Raw genomic sequence first — 27289 nt, 5'->3', positions numbered from 1 at the left:
TTGTGAGCTGTGACAAACGCATTTATTATTGCTGTATGTGCAGAGAATATTTCCATTCAAAAGATATTTCAGTTAACAGAAAGCTTTCAACCATTTCTATTAACTTTGCCATTTCTCCCCCTCTTCCTTACAGAAGACATATATACAATTGGGCCCCGACTGCTGTAGTTACAGCCTCACAGTCTTATTTCAATCTCATGTATGATAATTCCAAAGCAATTGAGATGCAAAAAGATTTACTGGCATTGCCCTAATTCATGTAGAGAAAGCAGTTCACTTTGGTTCAACACGGGATCAAAAATCACAATGAGTTGCCCACATACGCGGCCTCTCCAAACAAGGGACAGAGTCCAGGTCTTCGATTCCCATCGGGATCTTCTTGCTGCCAACACCCTCTCCAAGACAAGTTGGATGAATGAGCATTCTTGTGCTACTTCAGATACTTTGTGTCTTACCTCACAAGGGCAGTCACAATTAGCTTCTATTTTGAAAACAGACAAACTTGCAGGTTTTTATTTTTATTGGATGCTTCCAATTTTATATCTAATAATATACAGATACTCATTTTTCATTGTTCCATTCATATCTTCACATAGTTCAGCCATTCTGTCACATTAAAATAAAAAAAAGCACAACTGAAATAAAATAAATTTGTAAGCTGGAAAAATACATTATAAACTTATATTCAAGAAACATTCTCTTTATAATTAAAAACCTACTTGTAACAATTTAAGTAGGATTTAAAGAAAATCTTGATTTTCATTTTTAAATAGGTGGCCTTTGTGTATACTTTTAATCATTTCATATGTACAATTCAACCAGTATCTCTGCCTACCTGTGACAGAATACCTGAAATGAAACAAAACGAAACGGAGGAAAAAAAAAAAAAAAAAAAAAAAAAAAACATTGAAAAGGAGTCTTTAACAAAAAAAAAAAAAATCAATATTCTTTTTCCAGGAAAATACAGTATAATCAGAACTTTAAACACATGCTTCTCTCATTTGTATTAAGGCCTAAGAGACAGATGTGCTTTAATAAAAGCAGACAGTATGAAGAAAAGTCCTTCCACTTTTCTCTTCGAATTCCTGTAACAGCTCATCTATTTCATTTTCCATGTCTTCTGTGTGCTGTATCTGAAAGAGAAAAAACACTAAGTAACTGGACTCCAAGGATACGATGCAGTTTAGAGAACAGTAACAATTCCGTGTTTTTGGCTTACTGTGAAACCCAAATCAGCAGGCTGTACCAAGCCCTGCAGCACTGGGTGCTTAATTGAGATTCCCAGCATTCCCAAACGTACGCATATTCTGCATCGTGTTCATCTGCACATCCTTCCTTCTCCAACCCACTGAACTGGCACTGAACTAGTACTTTGTTGAGTAGGCAACATCCATCCTCACTAGATAACAAATGGAAGCTTTAGAATAGCTGCAAGCACACTGAACAGATGGCTAAAATTTAAGTCCCTTGAACCCTCTTAGGATTTTTGGATCTGGAAAGGATGCAAGTATTCGGGACCAGAATAGATCACACAGTGTGGAGTAAAAAAAAAGGTCTGTTGCCACACTGGAATAGGTGAGCTAATCAGCTTGCACGTTGTGAAAGGACACAGAGCCTTTCTGTTCTCTTGACAGTTACATCAACTGTTTTAAGCTCAGCTTATTTCAGCATTATTTCAAGGGTTAGGGCCAAGAACATTGAAGGTGGAAGACAGAAGGCACCAGATTTTTTCCACATCATACAGACAACAGGGTGGTACTATGAAATACACCTACACAGGATGCTTTTCAAGCATACCGTGATTCAGAATGCAGCTCTGATGTTTAAATCCCACATATTACAACTGCCTTTGAACTAGACGTTTGTGCTATAAACAAATGTTTTGAGGATGGGCTCAACAAGTGTAATGGTTACGTGAAGGGCTTTGTGATGCTGCTTTTCACGGCAGCTAACAGTTCATTAGTTTTGGACACACACAGTCTACTTTGGAAGTCATGAACTCCATTCCAGTTGCACATCAGCAATTTTCAGAAATAACCCCGAGAATCTGGAAACTTAATTCAGTTGACATGGGTTTTACTTGAAACAGTTTCTGCAAGACGCAGCGTCTTTAAGGAGAGCTCAACAACCCGCGAGCCCCGTGCAGTCAGCTGGGTCCCAAACGAGCCCTCTCTACTTACACACTGGCAGAGCTCACAGATAAGGAAAGCACCCAGGGTTGCCTCCTCATGGTTATCCTGAATGTCCACATTGATCACATGTACTGGCTGACACGTCTCCTGCTCTCTGGAATTTAAGTCTAGTTGGAAACAAAACACACAACAGCAAAATTTTGGGTGGAATGATATCAGGTTTTACACAGTATTCATAAGGAAACAGTTTGTTTGTTATTTTCTGTATACATAGAACCAGGGAATAGTATAGTCCCTCTTTTCAGAAGGGGAAGGTAGATTTGGGAAACAAATTAATTCAATATTGTAGAAGGGCTGTGATGGTTTATTAGCCTTGGTCAAGAAAAGTTACTGCTCACCTTCGGCTGGCAGTCTTTAAAACCCAAGATTTTCAGAAGTCGAGAATTTTAGGCTTCCTCAACTGAACAGTTTTAATTGCCTGTTTTTTAGAAAGCACTGTGCATCCAAACTCTGAAAATTAAACTGCAAAGTGAACTCCTCGAAGTTAAGCACTGCTAGTTATTTCAGAAAATACTAGCTTTAACACGCTCCACTTATGGGTGGAAAAGGAAAAAATAAAGCATCCTTTTCCAACAATACACCCATGTATTATTGTTATGCCTCTCTAACAAAACCTTCCCATTATGTTCACTTTTTTAAGCTACAAGTTGCTCTTTCCTAACCCTGCTCTGCAAGTTTAGCTCGGCAAAGCCTGCTGACGACTCCGCTTTAAAGTTTCACCTTTCTAACCAAGAGCCAGTTGGTAGCACTCAAGCTTTCTTCCTTTAACGCTGCTTGTAATTGACCAATTATCATAACCTGAGAGAGGCACAAGCTAGCAAGTGGCTGCCCTTCGTCTCCTATCCTTGTAACTCAGAACGCTCTCACAGAACAGGGTGAAAGCTGTTTTCCATGGGAGACATGCTGAACTGACTGAAGATCCATCCATTCAACTCGCAGGGCAGCTGCTCTCAAAACTTACCCATACATTTCAAACACTTCGCTTAGACATTCAGAGCCCTTAACTGCTCACGTTTGTGTGTGTGACATGACCACTGAGGCCTGAAAAGGTAAGCAATGGCCTTTTACATTACGTATATAACACTGCTTGCCGGACTTGGAATGTACAGGAAACACCCCAAGCCTTACATAAGCCTGTATCCAGCATTTCCAGCAGCAGGGTGCCAGCCCAGGAGCTGAAACCCCATGACTGTGAGCTCCCATCAGCTTGCCAGGCGTTATTTGTGACCATGCAGAACAGCCAATGCACAACACGAGATTCTGGCATATCTCACTGACTCATTTAAGGGCAAAGCTGTAGCACGTTAGCAGAGAGCGGATCATGTTCAAGAATAGCTTCTCCAGCTTCATAGGAAGTATTTATTATGGGCAAACTGCTTGGTGGTCACAGGAAGAAGGGAAGCTGCACAGAGAAGATAGCTTGGACTGTTTCTCCATCAACCCACAGTGGTAAAAAAAAAGGCTCATCACATACGACTTGGTCATCTTCTAGATCCATGAGCATTTTCAAACCGACCATGTACTTGAGTTTCTCCAAACGCTTGTTATTTCAAAATGCTTGTTATAGCAATTTCAGGTTGCTATACCTACACATCCTGCGTAGCTGCCAGAACTAGCATCTTTGAGAACTATGTACTCAGCTGTCACTTCTCTGCAACTACAGCCCATGTCAATGCACTCGGAGCTCTTCTCCCTGCTGGTGCTCCAGCAACAGCAGCCAGAGCAGATAGAAATGTTCCCAGGTCTGTGAAGGACTTTGGGGGCGTGTGTGTGTGGGGTAGAGAAGAACTCAAAGTTAATTTATCAGCTCAAGGTCCTTACCTTCTACTACTTGATCATAGACTCTTTCTTCGCACGTTAGAATCAAATCAAAAATGTCTTTGCAGTTCTGGAATCTCTCTGGTCGTGGCTTGATTCTCTTATTTCTGTCCAACATATGTAAAATCCCGTTCTGTGTGTATCTGAAGTTGCTTGAGTTAAGTATCTTTAAGAAAAGTCATGTTTTTGAGCAAATGACCAATACAAGTTAAATTATTACCGTATCTTTAAAATCTGTTTGCAAATACAAAGATCAATGACCACTGAACAGATTCCTGTTTGACCCCAGGAAGAACAATTCAGGCAGCTGCTGGGTTTCAAACAAGTCACTGTCATTAGTACAACGGCAGACAGCTTTAAAAGGCCCTCATTAGGTCTGGGTTTGGGTTTTCACACAACTTCCATTGGGTAACTGCTTTTATATCCGTAATTCTTAAGAGCACACAGACGGGGCTGTTTGCTACCAGTGTCCTGCATCCACTCGAGTCACTGCCCCTCACTCCAGCAGCCTCTGTCCCATAATTATCATACAGGGCTCCCGGTGCCAGCTGCACGCCTGCATGAAGCTGCAGCCCGAACTGAGCCCGCAGGTTTACACAACTGAGCTTCCAAAGGAAATTAAATAAGCCAGTGGAGCATCATCCCTTTAGAATATCCCCAGACAGAAACGGGACTGAAGAAAACCACCGACGTTACTGCTGCCAGCACTTTAGTCACCAGGTGAAACAGATCCGTTATGCTGCTTGGTAGCTCAATTTATGCGGGTACAGTAGCTTTGAGACCCAGATTTACAGCCTGCATCCCCCTTTCAGAGGATTCACTAATCCCCTGCCCACACTAACCCTGTCCTCTCAGCTGTCTGGGACACACGGTTTCACCAGGAGCACGCTCACATTCATCTGCTCGGTTCATTAATAGCAAACTCCTCCTGAAGACAGTTTTATGGGCAGATTAGGAATACCGGGGAAGGTTTGAATTAAAAGAGCATGGAAATTGATGCATCTCTTCCTTGCTTTGAAGCACCGGCTATTTTTAGCCACCCGAGTACATGTTTTTAAATTAAAATAGCAGTAAGGGTAACAGTCTATAATTTCTTGAGATAACAGAAGGATTCTGAGCAGAAAAAAAATAATCCATCATTAATAGTATGTAAGGTACCATCTTGGCTTATTTCCATTTTGAAAAGGTCACATACTTGGCAGGTTGTCTTCATCTTTTTGCAATACGGTCCTGATCTTGTAGCAAGAGACTGGCAAGTGTCTACCTTTTTCAGTTGCCCCCAGTATCCCAGGTTCTCTTGCTCAGGCAGCCAGGTCTATGCCCGCTTACCTACGTGCTTCAAGGTGTTCTTGAAGAACGTTCAAGCCAACAGCCTCCAGAACTTTTAACTCTCCCAAGTTTTTAAGCTATATTAAAATTTAAATTCTTTCTACCCAAGTCAAAGACCTTATATGGGAAAAATATTCAGTTCTTATGTAGCTGCAGCATCCCACTAGCTGCTTGACTGAAGACAATTTCCATTTTGAATTACAAATTGAACGATACTTCATCACAAATGTATATATAAGCAACTCTACCAGTCAGTCAACTGACTTCTACTGTGTGTCTTTTTTTTCTTTTCAGGGCTCTCCCAAACCTTTTACCATCCTTCCTTCCCAAAAGACTTCTCCCTGTGTAACTAAAGAACTGCGCTTTATAGCCCAAAGCTATCTCAAGCAGCTCCTGTACACCAGAGCCCACATCTTCACAGCATCCCTGTAAAATCTCCTTGGGTCTGTCATGCTTGGAGAAAATCCACTATGCCAGACCTCTGGTGATGTGCAAAGCATGAAAACGACTGTAACAGCCATTTTCAGAACCCTTGTAAACATCTCGCTGCGCTGCTTGGTTTGGACAGTGAACCCCTTCTGGGCTCTCTCATCTCAATTTCTAGATCATGCAGTTGGAGGAAAAATTCACAACACCCTACACACTTCTGATTCTTTTTTTTCCCTCCATTTCTAGGATGAAAAATTGCTGGCATCTGTCCCCTAGCTTTCCTGAGCATGGAGACAGAACTACGCATATTCAAAAAACCCACACAGTCAAGCTTTCTGCTTCACACAAGCTTTCCACTGCCAACTTACAGCTACATTTTTAAGGGTCTATGTGCCTATAAAAGGAGATTGAAATAAACGGTTAAGATTGCGGATGCTTCCATCCTTGGTTGTCTGAAATCTTTCTCACCTGGATAAAGCCAGCGTGCCATCCTGTCAGCAAGCTGCCCTGAGCTGCAGGAGTGTTTTCAGCGCATAATCATAGCCCAGATTTGTTGTCATCACGAGCTCAGGTGAACTCAAGAGATATTACACCTTATTAAAGGTCTCTACTGCCAGGTGTTCAACCATTAAATCAGACTTGGCTCTCATTCCAGCAGATTCCAATTCCATGCTTGCTATTCTCTGCACCTCTGCTGTCCCCTTTCAGCAGTCCCTTCCTCAGAAGGTACTGACAAAACTCTCTCCTTAAGACATTTATGTATTTACCTAGGAGGTCATCACCTACTGCAAACCATCAGCACAGCAAATATCACGTTTGCAGTGAGTCTAATTTAGATACTACCTTTATTGGAATAATTATGCTCATGGATCCACAAAGTAATGAAATTTGTGCATAACAAATCACTCCTGGAAAAACTTGGTACGTAGAGATGTTGCAACGCAAGGTGCGTTTTGCCATGCGGAGCATTGCTGCAGACAGCTAGACCCCACTACGTCTGTGGTTACAGACCCTGCATGCCCTCCACTTCCTTTAAGATATCCCATAATAACGTATTGATGAGTGTATATATAAAACATAAAACCGTGTGTTTAGAACAATTCCCTAAATCTTTCACAGCTCCTGCCACCCAAATTTAAAATCCCCATCACAGACAGCAGAAATGCCTCCTCCCACCCCCCGGGTACGTTGCTGCCCATCCTTTCCGCTCAGTTCATCAGTCAGCTGCTCATCAGGACCCAAACCGTACTTTTAGCAGTGGAATACTATAATATATATTGATATAGAAAAGAAACTAGTTATTTTCCTTAACTAGTAGTAATATTCAAAGGAATATTTCCAGCAATAGACTTTTAGTTCTGTATTTGCGGGGGGGGCTTTGAAACTGGATGATCTTTAAGGTCGCTTTCAACCCAGGCCATTTTATGATATGATTCTATTTTCCCACCTTCCACTGTCGCACCGTCCTTCTCAAAGTAATTCCTTGATAGGACCACTGGACAAATTTGAGTAAGTCTTGCTAAAAGCTGTGAAGAGGAGCTTTCGTTAAGTGGAACTGGGATAGGGAAGAACATCCACAAAATAAAGCAGATAATCCTGGAGAGCAGAAGTGTTTCCTTGTTTAATAAACTCTCAATTATTTTCAAAAAAATAATTATGATTAGTTTAGTTCCTAGTGCTCATCTTCCAAACTACATTTTTTACGCTATAAAACCTATACTGGGGTTAAAATTAAGAGAAGATTCCCATATGACAATACTATTTTCTAATGTTACACACTCCACTCCCACACTGCAAGATACCCATGACTGCACTGCCTTCACAGCTGTCCAGCTTCCAGTTTTGCTGATAGTTTCTCGTCTAATTGAATAGTTTGGCAATGTTTTTGATGGTTACCTGACTGCAAAATTCAATATAGCGTAGACTGCTGTTTTTGTTAGGGAATTGGATCTTTACAAGCCTGAAAGATATTTTTCTCTACAAATTTCACAAGTACTACTGTTAGAAATCCATTTTAAAAAATAGGGGAAAACACGCATGTAGCTTCTTCAAGATCTTCTCCTCAAGATTGTATGATGACTGCCTATGCTGGAGGTCAGCTGGGCAAGGCATCTTAAAGCTGATAGACTTAGAACAACAGGGACAAAAAATTCTCCCAGGGATGCCAGATGTTGTTGCATTCAGGTACTATGAAGCTTAAGAGAAAAGTGGGGGGGGGGGGAGAAAAAACACTTCAGGCAATCCTCTTGCATAACTGCACTAACTAGGTTTCCCAGGGTTGATCTGTATGTTTGTTAAGTGTTAAAGCTGCACTGAATGTGCTCATGAAGTCACACAAATATCACTTGGGGTGTAGTTAAGTGATTCAGATGTTAGCGCTATCTCACCATCGATGCGTGTCAATGATGCAGTTATTCCTCTGCACAGCCTTCTTTGAGAAGCGCAGTTATTCCAAGTACTATTTAGGAAGCCAACTTGTTCGGAAACTAAAGATGGTCTTTAGAAAATCGTGTATGTCTGTCCATGAAGAATTAAAAGGAGTCTAGGCATTCTCTTCTTTACAATGAAATGTCATGGACCTTCTCTGCAGGGTAGACAGGACAGTATTTTTTTTAAAAAAGTAGTTCGTGAATAAAATCTGGCATATTCCCTGCAGAACTACACACTAGGACTAATTCCCCTGATACATCAATGTTCAAGTGGACTGCCAGCACCTGAAAGAGTAACAAATCATCTGCATTAAAATAACTTAATGCATCAGATTTGACTTTTCGTTAACAATAGTTTTCTCCCCCCATTAAATACGAAGAGCCATCTACATGTCACACCTAGCCCAGCTCGGAGCTGCTATCGCTTCCAGACATCAATTTTTTATGGTGAATACACTTCCCAGGTAGAACCACAAGAGGACAGCAAGAGGAAAGAAACCTCAGAAATAAGACGAGATTACAATAAAGTATTGGCTACAGCTTGGGCTTTCTTTAAACCACCAAACAAGCTCATAGAAAATAATGTAAAAAAGTTTTATTTGCATTAAATAAAAACAGATACTCTTGTTAGCGCACATAGCATATAGCAAGATACAGGGTACAGAAAGCAACTAGACAGCACAGAAATTACTGTGGACTGTTTAGAGAACCTGAACTTGAGGCTGACAAAAAAAAGCAACAGAGTAGCAAAAGAAAAAACAGGAAGTTTTGATAAATCCCAAGATCAGACAGTTAAAGGTTGAAAGAGGGACACTGCACAACAGCGGACGCATTCAGTGTCTGCCTGAGCACAAGATTGATGCTTCTTTTCTCAGAGCAGTAAGAAAAGAGAACAGCTGTCAACGTCAATGGGAATAAATCTAATTACTGGCAAATTGGTTTTTTGCTTCCCCCCCAGTTCCTACGATGATGGGGCCTCCCCACCATCAGTTTTGAGGTAATATTCTGCAATATTCTGAACGAGAAATTCAGGAGAACAGAATGGGCTGAATCGGAGACAGACACAGCCAGATGAGTTGTGTCTTCCATTAAACTGTTCTGCAGAGCTCAGTGTCCAGCTGGAGTCAGAAGGATCTATTAACTCAGCAGGGAAACTTCAGCAGCAGTTCAGCCTCAGAGCAGGACAGACAGAAATGATCATGTCAGACCACCTAAGTTGCATGTTTGTAAGGAATGTGCACTTCAGAACTGTAAAAATATCACCTGGATATCAAGTACCATATAAGAAGTAAGATCAACAAAATTAAATGCCATGCCTAGGTCTTTACACTAAGATGCTTCAGCATATTATGCTGTGTTTTAAGCCAAAGGCTCGTTTCATTTCTTACCACTGCTGCTGAATAGGGCTGAGTTCTTGTGGTGGTAATCACTGCATGTAGACAACAGACTTCCAAGAAATATTTCTCATATGGTAAGAGTAAGCTTGGATGAATTTAATCATGCAGGTCTAGAAGCTTCTAAATAAACATCTACATCTCAGGTCATCAAGGCAGAAAGTCTTCCCTAATAATCAGTGAAAAGGAATCCACTGCATCTGCTGCCTGGTTATTCTGTTTTAATTTTTCCACCCTCCATGAAAAAACATCCTTTGAAATATCCCTATCTTCCCCTCGGTATAAGGGCAGCCAAGCAAGTCGCATCAAGACACCTCGTCTGCAGATGAACTAAGCTGAGCTGAGATACCATCATACTGACTTAAAGTTAAAATCTTGTATGGATGAAAAGAACCCTGGTCTCTTACTGACCGAAGTATTCAGTAAGTTTCATCTTAACTTCTAGACAAAACTGAAAATGAAGTTGGCAAGTAGTATAACCTGAACATTTTGGAGTACATAATTATATAGACGTCTAAAATAGAGACCAATCTATTAGACATAATTAGGTAAATTCAATTTGCTAAAATGCATACACGCTCTTCAGGAAAAAAAATATCTTTCAAGTAATGGCTGACGCCCAAAGCTTCTACATCTTCAAACAAATCTGACATGCCAATTATTCATTTTCATGCAGCTGTCACCATACTCAAACACTGCAATTCTTCTTTGTGAAAAACAGCAGTGGAGCAGAGCAAGTCTCAAACACTAGCACGAATGGCATTTTCAAGTCTCTTTTCTATGTAATCTTATTTTAATTACCAGTAAATGTATTGTAAACAGAACATACCTTGTGCTTCATCCTGCTTGGCAAAATGCTGACGGCGAACAACTGCCCACCCTTCTTCCACCTGCAGTTTCACTTCCTTTTGCAGGGAATACAACACTAAAAAGGGCACCAGCGCTATCAGTTCTGCTTTCCAGGCAGCTGTGGTTATCGCTGCAAGAACTGTCTACATTCTGTATCTGGAGCGTGATTTGCCTTTCATTTGGAATGAAAACTGTGCATTTTTGGTACAAATCGGAGATTGTTCACAAGCCTTTTGTGGTACCGTGCAACTTAAGAGTCTTAACGCTGAAAAAATGGCATCCTAAAATATCACACAACTACCAAGTTGGGTTAAGTAATATTTCTGATAGCATTTGCGCCTGCATTAATGACTTGCAAAGGCCTGAATATGAAATGTCACTTGCTTTTTATTGCTAAGGCCAACAATGTAGCATTTCTAAGCTGTAAGCTACAAATAAAATCCAGCTGAGCAAGCTCACAGCGGTTGGTCCGTAACCAACAGTGGTTGGTCCAACAACAACAGGCTCAGCATGCTCATTCCCTAAGCCTGGTTGAGCCCCAAAGCTGAGGGCTGCATGCCCACACTTCTCTGAGAGAAGCCAAGATCTTTAGTTTAGCCTACAGCTAAAGTGCCAGACAGTGACTTGTCAGTGCTGAAAAGCTGGAACTTCATTTGAGGATGAAACTGGAGAAATAAGCTGTCAAAAGGGAAAAGAAAGGAAGCAATGGTAAAGTCCAAAGAGCTGGAGAAGGAATGTGACAGACACACTGGAGGGACTAGCAGAAAGAAGAGAATATCAAAGACAGAACGCGAGATGACTTCAAAGATATGGCATTTTTGACTATGCCAAACACTTGGCTACGTACTGCATTCAATGAGTATTCCAAGTGGAGGTTAATTTCAACTGCAAGAATCTAAAAGTGTCTGTCACCTCAGCAAGATACCTCAAACTGCTAGCAGGTCCACCAGGGGACAGGGACAGGTAACAAAGGATTACAGAAATCAACAGCAGGACCAGCAGGCAAGCTCAAGAAAAATACCAGAGGGTACTTAGGTATTGCACATTCCTTTGGACGCTCCTCTCAGGCTTAGAAACAAGTGCCAGATTTCAAAAGATGAATGTCAGGAGACAGGGGGAAGCAGGAAGTATTCTGAAGTAGCTGTGCAGGCAAATAAAGTTTGTCAGAAAAATATCAGTCATTCCAGTGAATGTCTCAGAGAAACAGGGTCTGCAACAACTGTTGTCAAATTAGTTTCCATTGTGGTACTACTCTGTACTGTAGAATTCAAAGTCCATTTTCAACTAGAGTTATAGTTGGAACTCAGATAAAGCAAAACAAGTATTGCAAATCTCATGTAAATTAAGCTATTTCGCTTCACTTATTTGGGAAAGCTGAGAACGTGTTCATAAAGACAGCAGAGCCACTTTTAAAGAGCAGCACGCAGAACAAGAAGCATGCCGGATGCGATTTGCAGTGAGTGTTCCTTGGCACAACACTGCCAACAGGACACTGAAGTACAGGGGGATGTGGTTAGTCCACAGCCTGATTACCAGCTGGTTTTGCAAAGCTCACACACACACACAACTTGTGTTCCTTGGGGAAACACTTCTCGCAGTAAGCCCTCCTCACACTGGTCCTGAAGTCTCATTCCCAAGGTATTCACGCTGCCAGTTCTGTCACTGGGCAGCAACAATGCTAGGACTGAGCTTTTCTTCCCCTCTCTTCTCCAACTTTTGGTTTGGCTCCAAGTTCCTAGGTGTTTCAGCAAAGGCAGAAGCTGTGATTCAACCAGACAGAGCTGCTGAACTCAGGGCTAGAGGAATAACCCACGCTGGAAGCAAGAGCACGCTAACTTTGCCTAGATGGAAATAGATGTGATGTACACCTAAAGGCTCTACCATCTTAAGAGGTGGCAGACGCTAAGATTAAGTGGAAAATCCTGCAAGATAAAATGCTCCGGCAAAGTCATCCACAACTTCAGTTACTAAAGGTAAGAGTAAAGAGCAAGAATGGGTATTAACTGGTTTGCAAATTTTGTTCTGAACTGAAGACAGAGCAATGGAAATATGCCTTCAGTTCATCCGCTGAATATTTTAACTATCTGTCTGCATGTCCAAGGAAAATGCCATAAACATCCCAGAAGCCAGGCACAGGAATTCTACTGTCTTGCAACTAACACTCGTTGAAGAAGTTACAGGCACTCCCCTGAAGATGGAAATTGTTCTGGAAGCAATATGAAGAACAAAGACTGTATAAGCATCCCTTACACCGACTCAGTAAGCTTTGCAGTAATCCGAAATAACCTCTTCTAGGCAGGAAAACAGCAGCCTGCTGTCACTTCTGTCCCAGATGAAACAGCCAAGCTAGGACCAAACAAAGCTATCCTAGTTTTTATGGGCAGGCAGCTGGTGAAGTTCATCAACTACACATAAAAGGACTGAGTGGGATTTAAGCCAGTGCCCAAGAGTAGAAGCAATATATTTCTATATATGCGTAAGTTTAAATAATAGTAAGACTACCATTTTTGCAGGGAATTAAGAACAAAGAAAGCTTGAGCTAAGACATTGGTTATAGGAAGAGCAAACAATATGAATGCCTTGCTGCATTCTTGTGTGGTATCAAAAGCAGCAGGGCCAACACACTGGGAGTAAAATTCCATCTACTTATGGGGCAAATCACATCTAAGTAATGCTAGTCATGGACGGTGCACTCAGGAGGCCAGCAGGTGGTAGGGACCTAGACCTTCAAGTAGCCCTGTTTTTCATATCCATCTGTTTTTCATGCCCATCCAAACATGTGATATCTCAGATCCCAAACCTCACCTTTACTTCCAACAGACTTAAAAATACTTGTGTTCATTAGCAGAGTTCATACATCACGACTGAAACACAGTCAAGAAAAATTACTCAAAGGCTATATGGATTTTAAAATACTCATCATTCTCAGACAGGATGCTTTGGACGATCTGTTCAGAACCAACATTGGTTAAGGAAATAAACCTCCTGAAGATGCTAGCTAGAAGACAGGCAGGATGGCAGAGGAAGTTCTACGTGCTGAGAAACAGTTCCTAGTAGACTGGTATCTGACATTTCTCCAATGTCCTAGAACTTCAAATGCAGAGGAAAGTATATCTAAAGAAGTATTTATATCGTTTGCATGTGTAATAGTTTCAAATAGTATTTCCTTTTTGATGTAGATGAAACCAAAATTAACAGCAGTTTCTTCAGAGGCCAAACTAAGGAATACTGACAGCTGCTGCCTTGCAAAGGCTACTTTTGTGAAAAGTGTGAAAGGCTATTTTGTGAAAAGTGTTTTTGTCTTAAGATACTTTGTGGAGAAAAAGGGATTGGAGCTCAAAAGTGTACAGAGTTGCAGAAACACGCCTCTTAGAAGACTGTTCAAATCCAGTTTAAGCACTGCTTTCCATCCTCATCCTTTCCCTTTCACTAAGTATTTTGTACTTGAAGTACTTTGAAGGATGTTAAGAAATAAAATGAGACTTACACTGCGTTGAGGAGAAGTTTGCCATGCAACAGGCCGTGATCTCAGCCATACAGCAACTAGCCCATTGACCACGGGAATCCAGCTTAGAACAGCAGCTGACAGCTGTTTATCAGCTCCAAATCCATGAAGAAAGCCAAATGAAAACATGAAAGAAATATATGCGCGAAGAGCTTACCTGAAGTGGAATTTAAGTGACTCTTGAAAAAAAGGAATCGGCACGGGTGAGCTATACGTGGCCTCAACAAGCATGATGCAGAGCTTGAGTCCTCCTGTGTGCCCATGGTAACTTCCCCCATTAAGCAACTCAAGGTTGCTTTGTACAGCCTCCAGAAAAGCGGTGCCATATAAATTCTCCATAAATTTGGACAGTTCATTGATCCAGAAATATCAGGAATTATTGCTCAATTATTACGGATTCTAGAGCTTTGTTGTAAGTGGCAGAAGTCTCTGCAACAAACAAACAGTATTCAAAAGAGAATGGACAAGTGCTTTAGAGGAAGCTATTCCTGTCACCGGCAGCTTTTCTTCCAGCAACTTTTCTCCATTTCTGATGTCCAGAGTGCTCATGGCCCGAAGAATCATGGCTCTTCACCATAACAACACCAGAGCATTAACAGCAAGGCTGGAAAATACAGCTTGGCTACAAACGAGAAATCAAGAGGAGCAGAATTGATGAAGTCCCAAATCTTTTCAGCAAATGACAACCCAAGCATTAAGACCTGAAACTGATTTTGATGAAATATTGGAAAAGGAAAGTTACCACCTCCTTTACCATTCTGTGCTGCACCTGTCATTTTCATTGCAGATTTCTTACGGCAGCTATAATCTGGTTCTACTTGCTTTGTTAATGAGAAAACCAACAGGCAAAGTGCTATGACCTCATTTCATACAAAAAGGATCTTATTCCTGGTACTGCTGCACTGTAATCATCTATTCCCAGCTTATGCTTTTTTTCCCCTGAAAAAGCAGACATTAATTTGAGCTCTAAAAATGAAAGAAATTAAGACGTGGATAAATTCAGAACTTCCTGGGACATCAACTACTTGATAACCATGTACCATTTAAACTGCAAGATTATTTACATGTTTAAAAACAAGAACTATTTTTGTTTTTCAGGGTGCAAGAGGGAAATCAAACTACCTTAGGTACGGAAGAGCAGCAACTTTAAGTGCATCAGCCATCCATCACTGTCCAAGAACACAAAGCTAGTGCTTTGCAAGAGCACTCGAACTCTTAAACATACCCCTTAAACTCACGGTAATCTGCTCTTTGCTTCTACAGGTTTGTTTTAGTGCTATTCCACCTTTACAACTCAGCAATATATCCCTGCTGTACAAAAATAAGAAGTCTGCTTTGAATTTCTTAAGTAGCTGTTTCCATGCAGCAAGTGCCCAAGATTTTTTTAAGCTTTACAATCCCAAACCTATGCACTGGGTATCTTGCAGCGTAGTTACTGTTGATGCCTTTCATTCCTCTAGGCAGCTTCCACATTTTGCTGATTACTGCTGTTCTCCTTACAGCACGTAAATCTGAAGGTGTAAATTGTGCATCCCAACTCATACACAATTAATGCACAAACATCATTAGAAAAACTTCACAGACTACTGAAAGTTAAGGGACTTTTTATGATTTACTATGAAGTTCTTGCTACAGCTCACAGGAAGGATCCACCATGTTTGCACACTCATCAAGCACACGGGAGGCAGCTGAAGATCAACTCCAATCCCAGACTAAGCCCTCCCTGAGTTCTACCTTCCCACATAGGCCAGCAAGAGCTTGTTAACCCTACCAATGCTGATGCACAGGTCCTCTTTCCTGTTATCTCCAGGCCAGGGCTTATTAGCTCAGATGCAGCGACACTTTAGCACTACTACAAGATGTCTGAACTATAGCACACGTGCATCCCACAGGCAGGGAGCACACGCACATGAGCTCTCAGCCACTTGCAGATCAGCTTGCACAAAACCAGCTCTCCACTCTGAATATTGGCCTAAGTACGTCCTCTTAAGAGAAAGACTATTCAATTAAAAGATCACCATTTCCCAATGTTTAAATATTCTTGTCTTTACAGTTCAGGAAGAGTTGAACGTTAGTTTCCATGCTAGCTATTTTTCAAGCTACAAACTTACCGCTTGTGAGTGGCTTAAATGAATACCCTAGTAATAACGCATGGACAGTATTACGCCATAGAATCATGAAAAAACAGACTACTACCAGACAAAGCAAGACTTTTCCAAGTAGAACAAGAATTCTCCAGAACCTGACTACACAAATGCAGGAATTCTAAAGGACTAAGTCCAAGGCTGTAACAAATGGACTCTGTTATCTTCCTGAGCATGATATACCACACCTAAATGGGAAAAGGCAGCCTGGCCTGGCTGCATACTTAGAGATTCGTTCATTAGCTTCTTAAGACAATACCTTTTCAACTTTAGTTCCCAATTTAAAAAGAGAGTCATTCCTTCAGGCTGAATAGAGAATGACTGTAAGGCAGCATGACTTTGCTCCAACAAGCAGTTCTGTTTCTTGCTTTGAACAGACCCCAACACTACACTGGACACGCAATATTACAGCAGTTAGGTTACTGATCCTGTGGTTGATGCCAAATAATTTTCTGATACAGCTGTTAAAGACTGCACAAGGAACTGCTTCCCTTCTTCCAGTACTGGCATTAAGGGAGAGCAGAAGAAACCTCCCAGACAAGATGACGTTCAGTACTACAATACTGTCCCGTGAAGCTGCATTTCACTCCAAGAGAGAAGATCTGGTTTTTCTGCAGGAAAAGCCTAGTAATGTCTGCCTAAAACTTTAGTCAGGATCTTACTTCACTGCCACCCCCCCAAAGAAAAAAAAATATTCTTCAGTATATCCTCACCGCTCCCAGATGCCCCTCTTGCCAGCTAGTCATGGTCCTCTTTCTGTGTTTCTGTGCTCTTCACAGGCATGGGAGATAGTGTCTCACGTGGGACTGAAACATTTTGGGCAAGGCACAGAACCCTGCTCCTGTACAGTCCTACAGCAACACTGAGTTCAGTAACGTACTTCTGTTGGTCTTCCTTCTCTTCTGTCAGGAAATTGGTATTTCAGCTTTGTACATCTGGACCCTGTGAAGATCTCGTGCATGCCAGAATCTGCTTTAGATTTTGTCTGATTTTTCCCCTATTCGGGACTGCCCATGCTTGCTCCAAAGCCTCCGCATTTTCCTCTACTGACATTCTACCACAATGCATCTTACCCGTTAAGAGAGCAGAGAGCAAGACAGATGAAGAACTGTGGGATAAACCATGGATAAGGGTCAGCCACAGGGAGACCACAATGCCATAAATATTTGCCTCCAAAGTGGTTTGTATGACAGTAAGAATTATTTCCACTTGTTCTGAATGGGAAGGGTACTATAAACAAAGCAGAAAACACATCAGCAATAGCACACAAAAAAGCATGGCCATCCAGCTTATAGAGTTCAAAAAGAAAAACTAAATTTCAGTCAATTACATTATCACGATTATTTTTCTTGGAAGAGAATGCTTACACCTTTAACTAAGATGCACCCACCAAGCCAGCTTTTGCTCATTTCTGAAACATCTTCCTTTCTGCCTGAAGCAAACCTTGAGTGATGTCTTGATCCTTTTTTTTTTCCTCCTAATTTGATATCACATAACTAAGGTGCTAAAACTAGTATCCTATCTATGTATTTAGCAAGCAGGTTAAATTAAAAGACAAGAACAAAAAAGTAAGAAATGGAGTAGCAAGCCACACTTGTGAAATAGAGGTATGCTGCTTAGAAATCCTAATTAAAAATAAGAATTTATCTTTGGAAATAACTAGGTTTCTTCCATCTAAGGGTCACAGATACGTCAGTGTTGAGAAAAGGAAAAGAAACAGTCAATCATGGAGTTAGTTAATATTGATAAAGAATTTGGGAGCAGCTGCTGTCAAATTTTGGTCAAGTTTCCATTTGAACGATTCCTATCCCTGGGCAAACGTGCAACAGCAATTGCTTCTGTAATTTGGCTTTTTGAAAATTTCACCTTGTTGATTTCATACCCCCCCGCCCCCCTTTTTGTCTCTCAAGTCCCCATTATATAATTAGAACCAAGTCCTTAAATCCCTTCACACAGCTGTACGTGGCAAGTAATTATACTGGCCTATTTTTGAGATGTCCATCTGCACATGCAAATTCAAGGAACTGTAACAGTACTACCCACACATAATCGTAACAGAGGTACCCCAGACACTGGCCCTGTCTCCTACAGATTAGTAGCAGAACCCTCTACTGTTCTAGGAAGAAAAGTAGTATTTTTAAGAAGCACCCAAAAACTACACTCAGAACAGCTTGAAGTAGTTTTGTTGCAGCCCTCTATTAGGGCTCAGGGAACTTAAATGCAATGTTCTTAAAATGCCAGGGTAGAACGGGATACTTGTTTTAACTACTAAGCTTAAACTGCTCTGGACTGTTTTCATTTTCTGCATACTGTAACCACCACTGTAGGTACTCAGCTGAGCACGGATGTCTGCCTGGCTCCATCAGCCCCTTATCCCTGTGCTTCTGAAATTCAGCATATGCCTCAAAGACACGTGAGCTTGTGCTCTGTATTTCATTAATTAACAGCAATGAAGGTGCTTTTAGGCTCTGCAGAGTGTTTTTGCTGGTTCTGCTTCCCTCCTTTTCTCAAGTGACTACTTTTCACTTTAACTCATTTTTTACCTCGCTCTGACTGACGTCCATCACTGCAGAAGCTCATTTCTGGTTGAGACTAAAGCCTTCTGAAACAAGAGGTCATTTCCTTGGCTGGTCAACAGAAAATGTGCCGAGTCACCTGCAGCCACAGTTTCACTGAGTAGCTGGTTTCCAAAATGCATTGGATCCCCGCTGGCCTACAGAACTGGAGGAAGGAAATCACTCCCAGATGAGGCAGCACTGGATGCTGAGCGCTCGCATTTCTTGTGTCCCATCACTGGAATATGGGAACAAGCTGACAGTTCTCACCAAGATATTTTCCAAACACGTGGAACAGCTCTAGGTGACAGAAATCTCCACTGAGCTGATGAATGCAAGGCTGGGGAACAGGACAAGCTAAATCATACGAACAATATGTTGTTTCCCCCATCAATTCCACCCAAAGCCCTTCAGAAGAGCTGGCCCCCACCCCTAGAGCAGGGAATGCAGGGAATGTTTGCACACCCATCACCTCTATGATGAGAAGTCTTCTGCCACTAAAGAGTGCAAGAACTGCTCTATTAGAAATTATACGACTCATTTCTGGGATACTTCATTTTAAAGGATTCTATATTTTTAAGAAGGAATTCAGTATATACTGAATATCTTTCTTAGGGTAAATTCTCTTTTGCATTTAACATTTAAAAAGAAAAAAAAAAAAAAAGATCCCTTGCTGAGAAAGAAGTATCTAGAATGAGTACCCTGATTTTGAAAAAAAAAAAAAAAAAAGTGGGGGGGGATGTTCTTAAAGAATGAAAGATCAACTTTAAATACAGATGTTCTAAAATCATGCAGAATCATGAATGATGTCAAGCTAAGTAGTGTGCATAACCGTGATCACCTCTGCTCTCCAGGATTAATCCTGTTATTGTGCTTTCCTATGTCCTTTCTTTAAAATATACTATAAACATTTTCTTTCGGTGCACTGCTCAAATCACGTATCAAGAAGCTCTCAGTGAGAAGAGTGAGTTCTTTAATGAAAGGTATCATCTCTCCCAGAGAAAGTATACTGTAAGCCTTACCTGTCAGATTGTCTGAGCTAAATACAATTTTAATCTTGAGGTGGCAGCTGTTGTCATATCCGTTATCAGGAACAGTCTTTGCACTGGGAAAGTACGATCCACAGTGCAGTGGAGGTTAACGGACAATCTGTAATAGCATTAGTGTGCTTTCGATCAAAAGGTAAATGTGTTAACATACTTCAAAAGAGCATTCTGAATGCGTGCATTGTAACTCAATAGCAATTTACAAGGGAGCATTAGAGGCCCTTTGTAAAAAACCTGCTGTGAACTTAAAACATTTTAAGTTTGCCGGTCAAGCAACTATGTGTTCCTAATGCATAATGCCAAATAATGAATTACACCTTTCAAGGAGAACCATACTGGATTTTTTTTAAAAAGGCCATGCCACAGGGATACAGTTCTTTGTCTTTCCTAAGCAGATCATTGTACATCTGATCATATGTTGTTTTGAAATCATAAACATTTGGCTTGTCCGGTGCTGGTCCTGGCAGTTTCACGTGAGTCCCCGTTCCAAAGGATCGGACACTGAATCCTCGTTTGCTGAAAGACAGTGGGGAAGGGGAGAGAAGAGGCAATTAGACTGGATGGATTTTAAACAACGAAGTGCAATCAGCCAAATCACAAGCGAACAGTCCAAACAAGCATTTCAACTAACAGTTAAACCAAGATCACAACATTCTTAAGATTTACAGTGCAGAAGAGTTGCAGACAGAAGTTTGAAGAGCAGCAGCACACATCTTTTAACCCACATAACTGTCAGACAAAAAAACCCTCCATCTGACATCAGGTAACTAGTATCACACACGCTGTTTTCTGGAACCTGGCTTTGCCAAAAAGCTAACATGAATGATGCAATGATTTTAAAGGTTTATTTTCTCCTTCCCTCCTCCCCAAAGATACACGTTAAAACAGAGAGGCAAAGCCATTGGGCCTCAGACCATCACATAAAAGAAATACTCCCTTGAGATTATAGCCCAAAGCAATAGGACCCTCACATACATTGAAGGTTTTTAACACAGTCAGTTAAATAAAGCTAAAACTTCACTCTGAGGGGGGTCACCAAACATGCTTTGAAAGATCTGTGGTTTACCTAATACTTAGAGAAAAAGACATCCCGCACGTATCTATACTGACAACCATCCCTTTTGTTCTTTTTCAGAACTTGGTCATCTGAACATGGAGGAAGGTGATTTGCATGGGCTTGGGGGTACTGCTATAGCGCATAACAAAGCGAATTCCAACTCGCTGCCCACTTCTCTATAACCCGCTAATTGTTTTGTAGCACAGGAAAGAAAAGGGACCCGAGAGTATTCCACTAGCATAGCACAGAATCAGTGCAAAACGCCTGGGTCCTTGTAAGTAGTAAATAGCCAGAGGAAAAAAAAAAGTTAGATTGGGTTTCCAAGATAACTCGATTTTAGTTCACTTTCATCTGGAGGAAAGTTTTCTTCCAGAAGTAGTTTTCTACTTTCTCTTTACTAGAGAAGCATGACGCAGACATCGATGTTATCTGTGTCATGAGATTCACCACGCAAGACTTGTTTGAGAAAATCCTCACTTGTTACTGGAAAATCTTGGGGCAGAGACTCAAAGCACTCAATTCCTTGCAGTTACAATTAAGACTCATAAACCATTTCTGAAAGACTGCCTATATTTTATACTAACTTTTCTTAGAATTATTATACGCAGTGTTTCAGACGTTGGGTTTCTGTTGTGCTTTCAGATATTTTGGATCTGTAACGTGTTGTGTTCACTCTTGGGCAGATATTTTTGTCTTGATATAAGGAAGTAACAATACCAACCGGCCAATACTTATGTATTCTGCTAAAGTTGCTGGGTTAAGTATTTTATTCCCCACGTTCTGTTGCCAAACCTCTACTGTGATTTAATTTGTGCAGTGCAAACATTTGGGTGCTCGGCTTTTCCCTCAAGTGGACTAAAAAATTCTTGCTGTGCAATTACTTTTACTGTAGCAGAACACACACTCGGCTAGCCTGCATCTAAAACTTTTGGTAAGCCTGGAATATCTTCATTCCATTCTTAGGAAGAATTACTTGTTTAATTATTAAAATTTTAAAAAAGGAGGCAAAAACCTATTTGTCTTCAGGGGCAACATCATTATGTTTTTTCCAATTAACCTAAATACACTGGATTGAATTTCAATAAATCCTTCAGTAATAAGGATTGCAATACTTTTTGCAGATAACCCAGATGAGACTGCTTTCTGGGGGTCTAATGGTCAAAGCTATGTGGTAAAACGGTCACTATAAGCCAGAAGGCTGAAATATTTGGCTTTAGAATTACAGTACAGCTTCTGTAACACGTGAAGATCATGGATTTTGTTGTTGTTTTAAAAAGGACCCACACTTGCAGCTTCAATGATTTATCTGAGTTTGAATAGAGAGATCAAAACGTTAAAGAAACCAGGACATATGCAGCCTTCTGAGAGGAGCAACAAGAAGGCTGCGAGCCACTGCAAGGGTCCCAGGCACCCATTCTGAGCAAACGATGACTTACACCTTAACTCCTCGGTCTTCACATACAAAATAGCAAGAGAATTCAGTAGGAGACACCATTCAAATTGCTTGTTTGTCTTAAAGTACAATTCCTTCCACAAAAGTGACTCATAACTGCACCCGTGTTTATTCTCCCTGCCATCCTTCCAGCCCTGAGTTTTTATTCTACTGCCTCTGCTGGACATGAAGAGTCACAACATCTATGGACAAAACTGCAGTGGCTAAATTACTAATTTTTTCAAATTGATCTTCTTCCAGCTATCACATCTTTCTTCTTCCCTTCCTAACGTCTACCAGTTGAAGCTATTTTGGCAAAGTAGTTTGGGAACACCTAATGAAAAATAGCAAACTTCAGCACCTTGCACTTCCTGTCTTCTTTCTTCTTCTCCCACGCAAAGCAGTAATATTAGAATGGAAAAGTATTTTCTGCTATGCTTTCTTCCTTAATTTTAATTTTTAGTTGTATTATCTGAAATACGTCTGGTTAGGTCACGCACATTAAATAGCCCACCTCCAGCTGTGAGAAACATCCTTGAAGTTTGTGTAATTTCATATAGATCCGAACAGAGGTGTTTGCTGCAGTTTCACACACCAAGGATTTGTGGTTCGACACACGAGACCCACTGAGAGGTACTTCCTCAAGTAGCTGGAACGCACACCTCACCTGGGGCCCAACTTCATGCTTTGACATCAGCAGTTGCCAAGACACGGTTTTACATGAGTTATGCATTAGGTGTACTGCTAGGAAATATTTGGAAGATGTTTCACCATACTCCTTGCAGCAGTGGGGGACACGACTGTTTGACAGAGCCTGCTTTTGTTAAGCAGCTGGGCAGATCCAGTTTAGTGAGTCAAATATCTGCTCTTACGCAGCACAGCCTTTTAACAGCGAGTATTTTCTATGAGAAACTGCAGCACCACTGCAGGCAGTAGCAGTAAAGTTTCTTGGAGGACAAATTAGTTTTAATACAAACTAGCTTTAATACAAACCTTCCACAACATGTAGCAAGAGAATAATTAGCAAGTGCCCTCCTCCTACAGCACTTCAAAAATATCTTATGCCATTCAACCAATTAAAAAAAAAAAAATCACACACTTAAACAGCGGGAGTGAAAGCATTGTTAACTGATTTTGATTACAGAAATCTTCAAAATATCAACTTATTGCACTGCAACGTGTAATTTACTTATCAATGATAAGCTGTCAGATGAAAGTGCTCTGTTAAAAACACTTCCTCCTTTCTTAAGGATTTAAGAAGACAATTCCAGATTTCTTTAATTAAGCCGTGCAGGTTTCAATACCCATTTGGCAGCAGTTAGCCGCTGACAGATGTCAGCAGAGAAGCTATGACTGAGGTACTTAAGTAAACTGCAAGGGTGTAACTTAAGTTCTCTTATTTAGTCAATGTTGAAATACAAATCATAACGTTAACATGAAACTTAAGCTTTGGCTACTGGGGTTTCAACTTTTAAGCTTTTACTGCCACTAAGGTATCTCATGTTCACATTCCCAAGTTCTCAGCACATTTTGTTTCCTAAAACAAAGAGGAACACAAATACCCAACAAGTCTGCGTTATCAGAACAGGACCGCAGAGAGAAGGAACTGAGGAGGCTGAGATGAGATGTCTGTACCATAAGAGCCTGAAAATACAAAGTTGCTAGAGCACCTGTTATACACTGGAAGAATTTTAAAGGAAAAATTCCTTTTAAAGGCCAAATAAACCTACACAAATGGATATGTGACAGTTGGTGTGTAACAAGGCGTGTCAGTAAGTGTAATCCTTCCACCTTCCTCTTCGGTGTTTCAAGGAGAGCCATGGCCTAAATCTATGTATCCTATGGCAAAAAAGATGCAAGTGCAAGTCATATTTGTAAAACGAAGCAGCGTAGGATGAGTAAGATTTGACCCAGAGAAACCCAGTTTGACAGCTTTTAAGGAAGGACTGCATCTCTCTGCATAGTCCTCTGCTTTGCCTCTTTTCCCTTTGCTTTGGCGTCTCAATGTAAACCACTGGTGATGGTAGCTATTCTATCAACAAGCTTCAAGGACTTCTGTTGGGAAATTAGAACAGTAACAAAAATATTTAGAAATTTTAGTCATTAAAAAAAATACAGAAAAACACTATAAAGCAAACAAACTAGTGCTGAAGCAAGATAACACCGGTTAGATGTCATTTTATCTTTGTTGTATTGTGAACAATCAAACATGTACATTCCAGAGGCACAAGTGGCAGCACAGAGACACCAGGCACAGGAAGGATGAGTAAGAAATTTAGGTTGCCAAGTCAGAGTCCTGCAAGCACTTTGGAATGAACCACTGCCATTTAAAAGGAAAAAAGTAATTTGTATTATCTGGATAAGTCAAAAAAATGCTGAAGTGTACAACATATGTACTAACTTTTTTTTCCTCATGTTCAAGTAGAGAACAGCAGGATAATGTAAAACATAAGAACATTAAGATGTTAGACTGTTTAAACCACTTCATAATTTCATGCATCAGACAGGATAAACAACTAAAAGGGAACATAAAAGCAAGAACAGACTGTGAGTGTGTCCAAGAGCCTACCGTGTTAATTATTTCATCTAGACGTGCTATATAGAGAGCTAAATAGCTACGTAAACACACAAATGCATCAGGAGTTTAAATTCAGACATTTCTGTGAGAATCTGTTTGTTGTAGAAGGAAGTAGCATACAGTTAAGTTCAAGTTTTAGTAGGCATTCGGTAGGCCTAACATTTGGAAAGTGAAATAAGCTTGCCTTACAGCTATTTTTCTCTATATATCAAAGACTGAAATAAGCACAGTTACTGAGAACACTTTTCGTGAAAGATGTGACTTAAATAAAACCTGTAGTTCATGAAAATAATGAGTGGACTAGAGAAATTAATCCTGAAACCTGACCTACAACGTTATAAACATTAAAAATAAAACTTATCTATGACAACTGTGTCAAAAATATTTTTATTTTGATACATTTCCCTGGATAAATATTTTTAAGAAAGGAAAGCCTACCACTATCTTGAGCCACACATTGCAAAACTTTGCTTATGAATGTTGACATAGATGTTCCAACACCGATGGCTGGACTCCAGACTTTTGTTTTCAAAGAGTCACCTGTGGTTCCACAGTGTTTGTGCCCTTTCAGGTTTCATAATCCCTAAACAAAATACCGTGACGTCATAATACACCGCTTTCTATGCTTTAAACATTTCTTCCGGACTGTTTTTCCTCTTTTGGTCACGTGTTGTTTTTTTTTCTAAAGTGCAGTGCAACATACAGCAGGACAGCCTGGCAAAATGGACTCGCTTTGATCCAACACAAACTGTTTTCTGAAGTTTACAGGCAAGCAATCATTCTCCTTGCAGGGACTACTTATATCTTTAGAACAGCATCAGCAGTTCAACTCTGTTTTGCCAGTCATGCTATGCTTGTTATTCCTAATCACGTAGGATGCTGCTGCTTACAAACCCTTACAAAATAATTTTTATTTTTTTAAAGTAACATCGTAAGGGAGAAGAGACTTTCAAAAAGAACATCAGTCACAACGGAAGTGATTTATTTCTTCTGCAAAAACAGAGGGGAAGAAAAAGGCTGGATATTAGAAGTAAATTTAACCCCCACCCCAAGCACTCTGGCTGTGGTTGGTGCTCAGTTCCAGTGTTATTACTAGCAGAAAACCCACAGAAAACCAGCAGCCCTTCCCCACCCCAGCTCAGAACATGTACTGGTCCCATCGTGTTTGTAGGAGCGCCTCGGGTAACATCTGACGCCAAGTTTAAGCATTCGCTGCAGCAGATGCTTACAGTAAGATGGCTGCCAGACCCGATGTGTCTATTATTTAGTCCTTTCCTGTCTTTTTTTTCCCTGTTTTAATTAAAATGTAACACACAGTTTACACCTAGTTGTTTGACTCGCTGTGCTAGTGATGTGCCTCATCTCACGTGGATGCTGAATTTGCCTCATTTTAACCAAAAAAAGAAGGCTTTATCACGTCCCTGCGGTGCACAGGGAGGGTTCAGGCCCACGGTTCCCGGCAGATCAGGTCCCTCCTGTCTGTCCGCCCGTGTCACCGCCTCCCTCTCCCCTCTCCCCTTCTGCCTTCAGCAAACTGGAGGCACTTGCAGGGCTGAATAAAGGAACCCTCCCCGCCTCAGCACCGCTTCACGCTCTGAAGCGAACAATATTTAGCCAAATACTTCACCCGGTGTTCCTGCAAAGGGAAAGCGCTCCCTGCCAGTGCCTATACCGGCTCCAACCTTCACACACATTACATAACAAATAAAATAACGTTAAAAAGAGGCAGTTGGACGTCAAGACGCCGAGCCCCGGGGGCTGTCGGCCGCGTTTCGCAGCGCTGGACCCGGAGCTTCGCTGTGCGCCGAGCGGTGCAGGCCCCACGGCCCCGGGCCCGCAGGGATGGAGGCGGGCGGGCAGGCCCCGGTTACCTGAGGATGTTGTGCGCCTCCATGCTGCGGTTCTGGTTGCTGGAGCACACGACGGCCACGCGGAGCGGCGAGGACGGCATGGCAGCGATGGCGGCGAGGCCCGGCCCGGCCCGGCCCCGGCGGCGGCTCCTCGCACAAAATGGCGGCCGCAGCGCGGCGGGGGGCGGGGCCCGTGCGTGTCGCCGGGTGGGGCCGGCGCCTGCCACGGAGAGGAGGGCAGGGCAGCGCCAGGCATGGCGGAGAGGGGGAGCGAGACCTGGAGGACTTGGCCCCGCGTTTAACGCACACAATTTCCACTCAAACCCCGGGGACTGGGATTAGGGAGCGACGGGGAGGGATCCCCGAGCGCTCCGTGTGGGTTAGCGGCGTGATTCCCGGCGCTGTTCCACGCGGAGCCCCTCGGTTGTTGCCCCTCCTTTTTCCTTCTCTTTAATTCCAGTTTTATGTGGTACACAAACATGGGGAGCTATGCTTCCTGCAGGTAGCTGAATTAAGAGCCGTGCTTTCCAAAATAAAAATAAAAAATAAAAATAAATCTTAGTCTGAGCCTTTATTTCCTTGAGAACAGACTCCAAGATAAAGGCTCTCAAGAACTTTTAAGATAAGGGTAGGGAATAAGGTTATGATAAGGTTGTGGCCCTATAACATCAACTGACCTCGT

General features: G+C 41.5%; 1 protein-coding gene across 1 annotated transcript; it reads right to left on the bottom strand.

Moving 5' to 3' along the window:
- SSU72 (SSU72 homolog, RNA polymerase II CTD phosphatase) lies at positions 1-26795 on the bottom strand. Its single transcript, XM_035344512.1, has 5 exons — positions 26629-26795; positions 20063-20206; positions 4014-4153; positions 2181-2299; positions 1-1133 (listed from the first exon to the last, which is right to left on the bottom strand). Exons 1-5 carry the CDS (start codon positions 26706-26708, stop codon positions 1032-1034), a joined length of 585 nt encoding a protein of 194 aa, XP_035200403.1. The 5' UTR covers positions 26709-26795; the 3' UTR covers positions 1-1031.
- Between the last annotated feature and the right edge of the window lie 494 nt (positions 26796-27289).

The sequence above is a fragment of the Oxyura jamaicensis genome, chromosome 21 (assembly GCF_011077185.1).
Source record: "Oxyura jamaicensis isolate SHBP4307 breed ruddy duck chromosome 21, BPBGC_Ojam_1.0, whole genome shotgun sequence".
Lineage (NCBI taxonomy): Eukaryota > Metazoa > Chordata > Aves > Anseriformes > Anatidae > Oxyura > Oxyura jamaicensis.
This window is presented reverse-complemented; position numbering and strand designations above follow the sequence as displayed.

Bases quoted from the DNA above. Each gene is read 5' to 3' on its own strand.
- SSU72 (XM_035344512.1), bottom strand. From the start codon at position 26,708: ATGCCGTCCTCGCCGCTCCGCGTGGCCGTCGTGTGCTCCAGCAACCAG. The intron at 20,207-26,628 runs GTAACCGGGGCC...ACTGTCTTTCAG, and splicing joins GAGGCGCACAACATCCTCAG to CAAACGAGGATTCAGTGTCC. The intron at 1,134-2,180 runs GTAAGTAGAGAG...TTTCTCTTTCAG, and splicing joins TCTGTGAGCTCTGCCAGTGT to ATACAGCACACAGAAGACAT.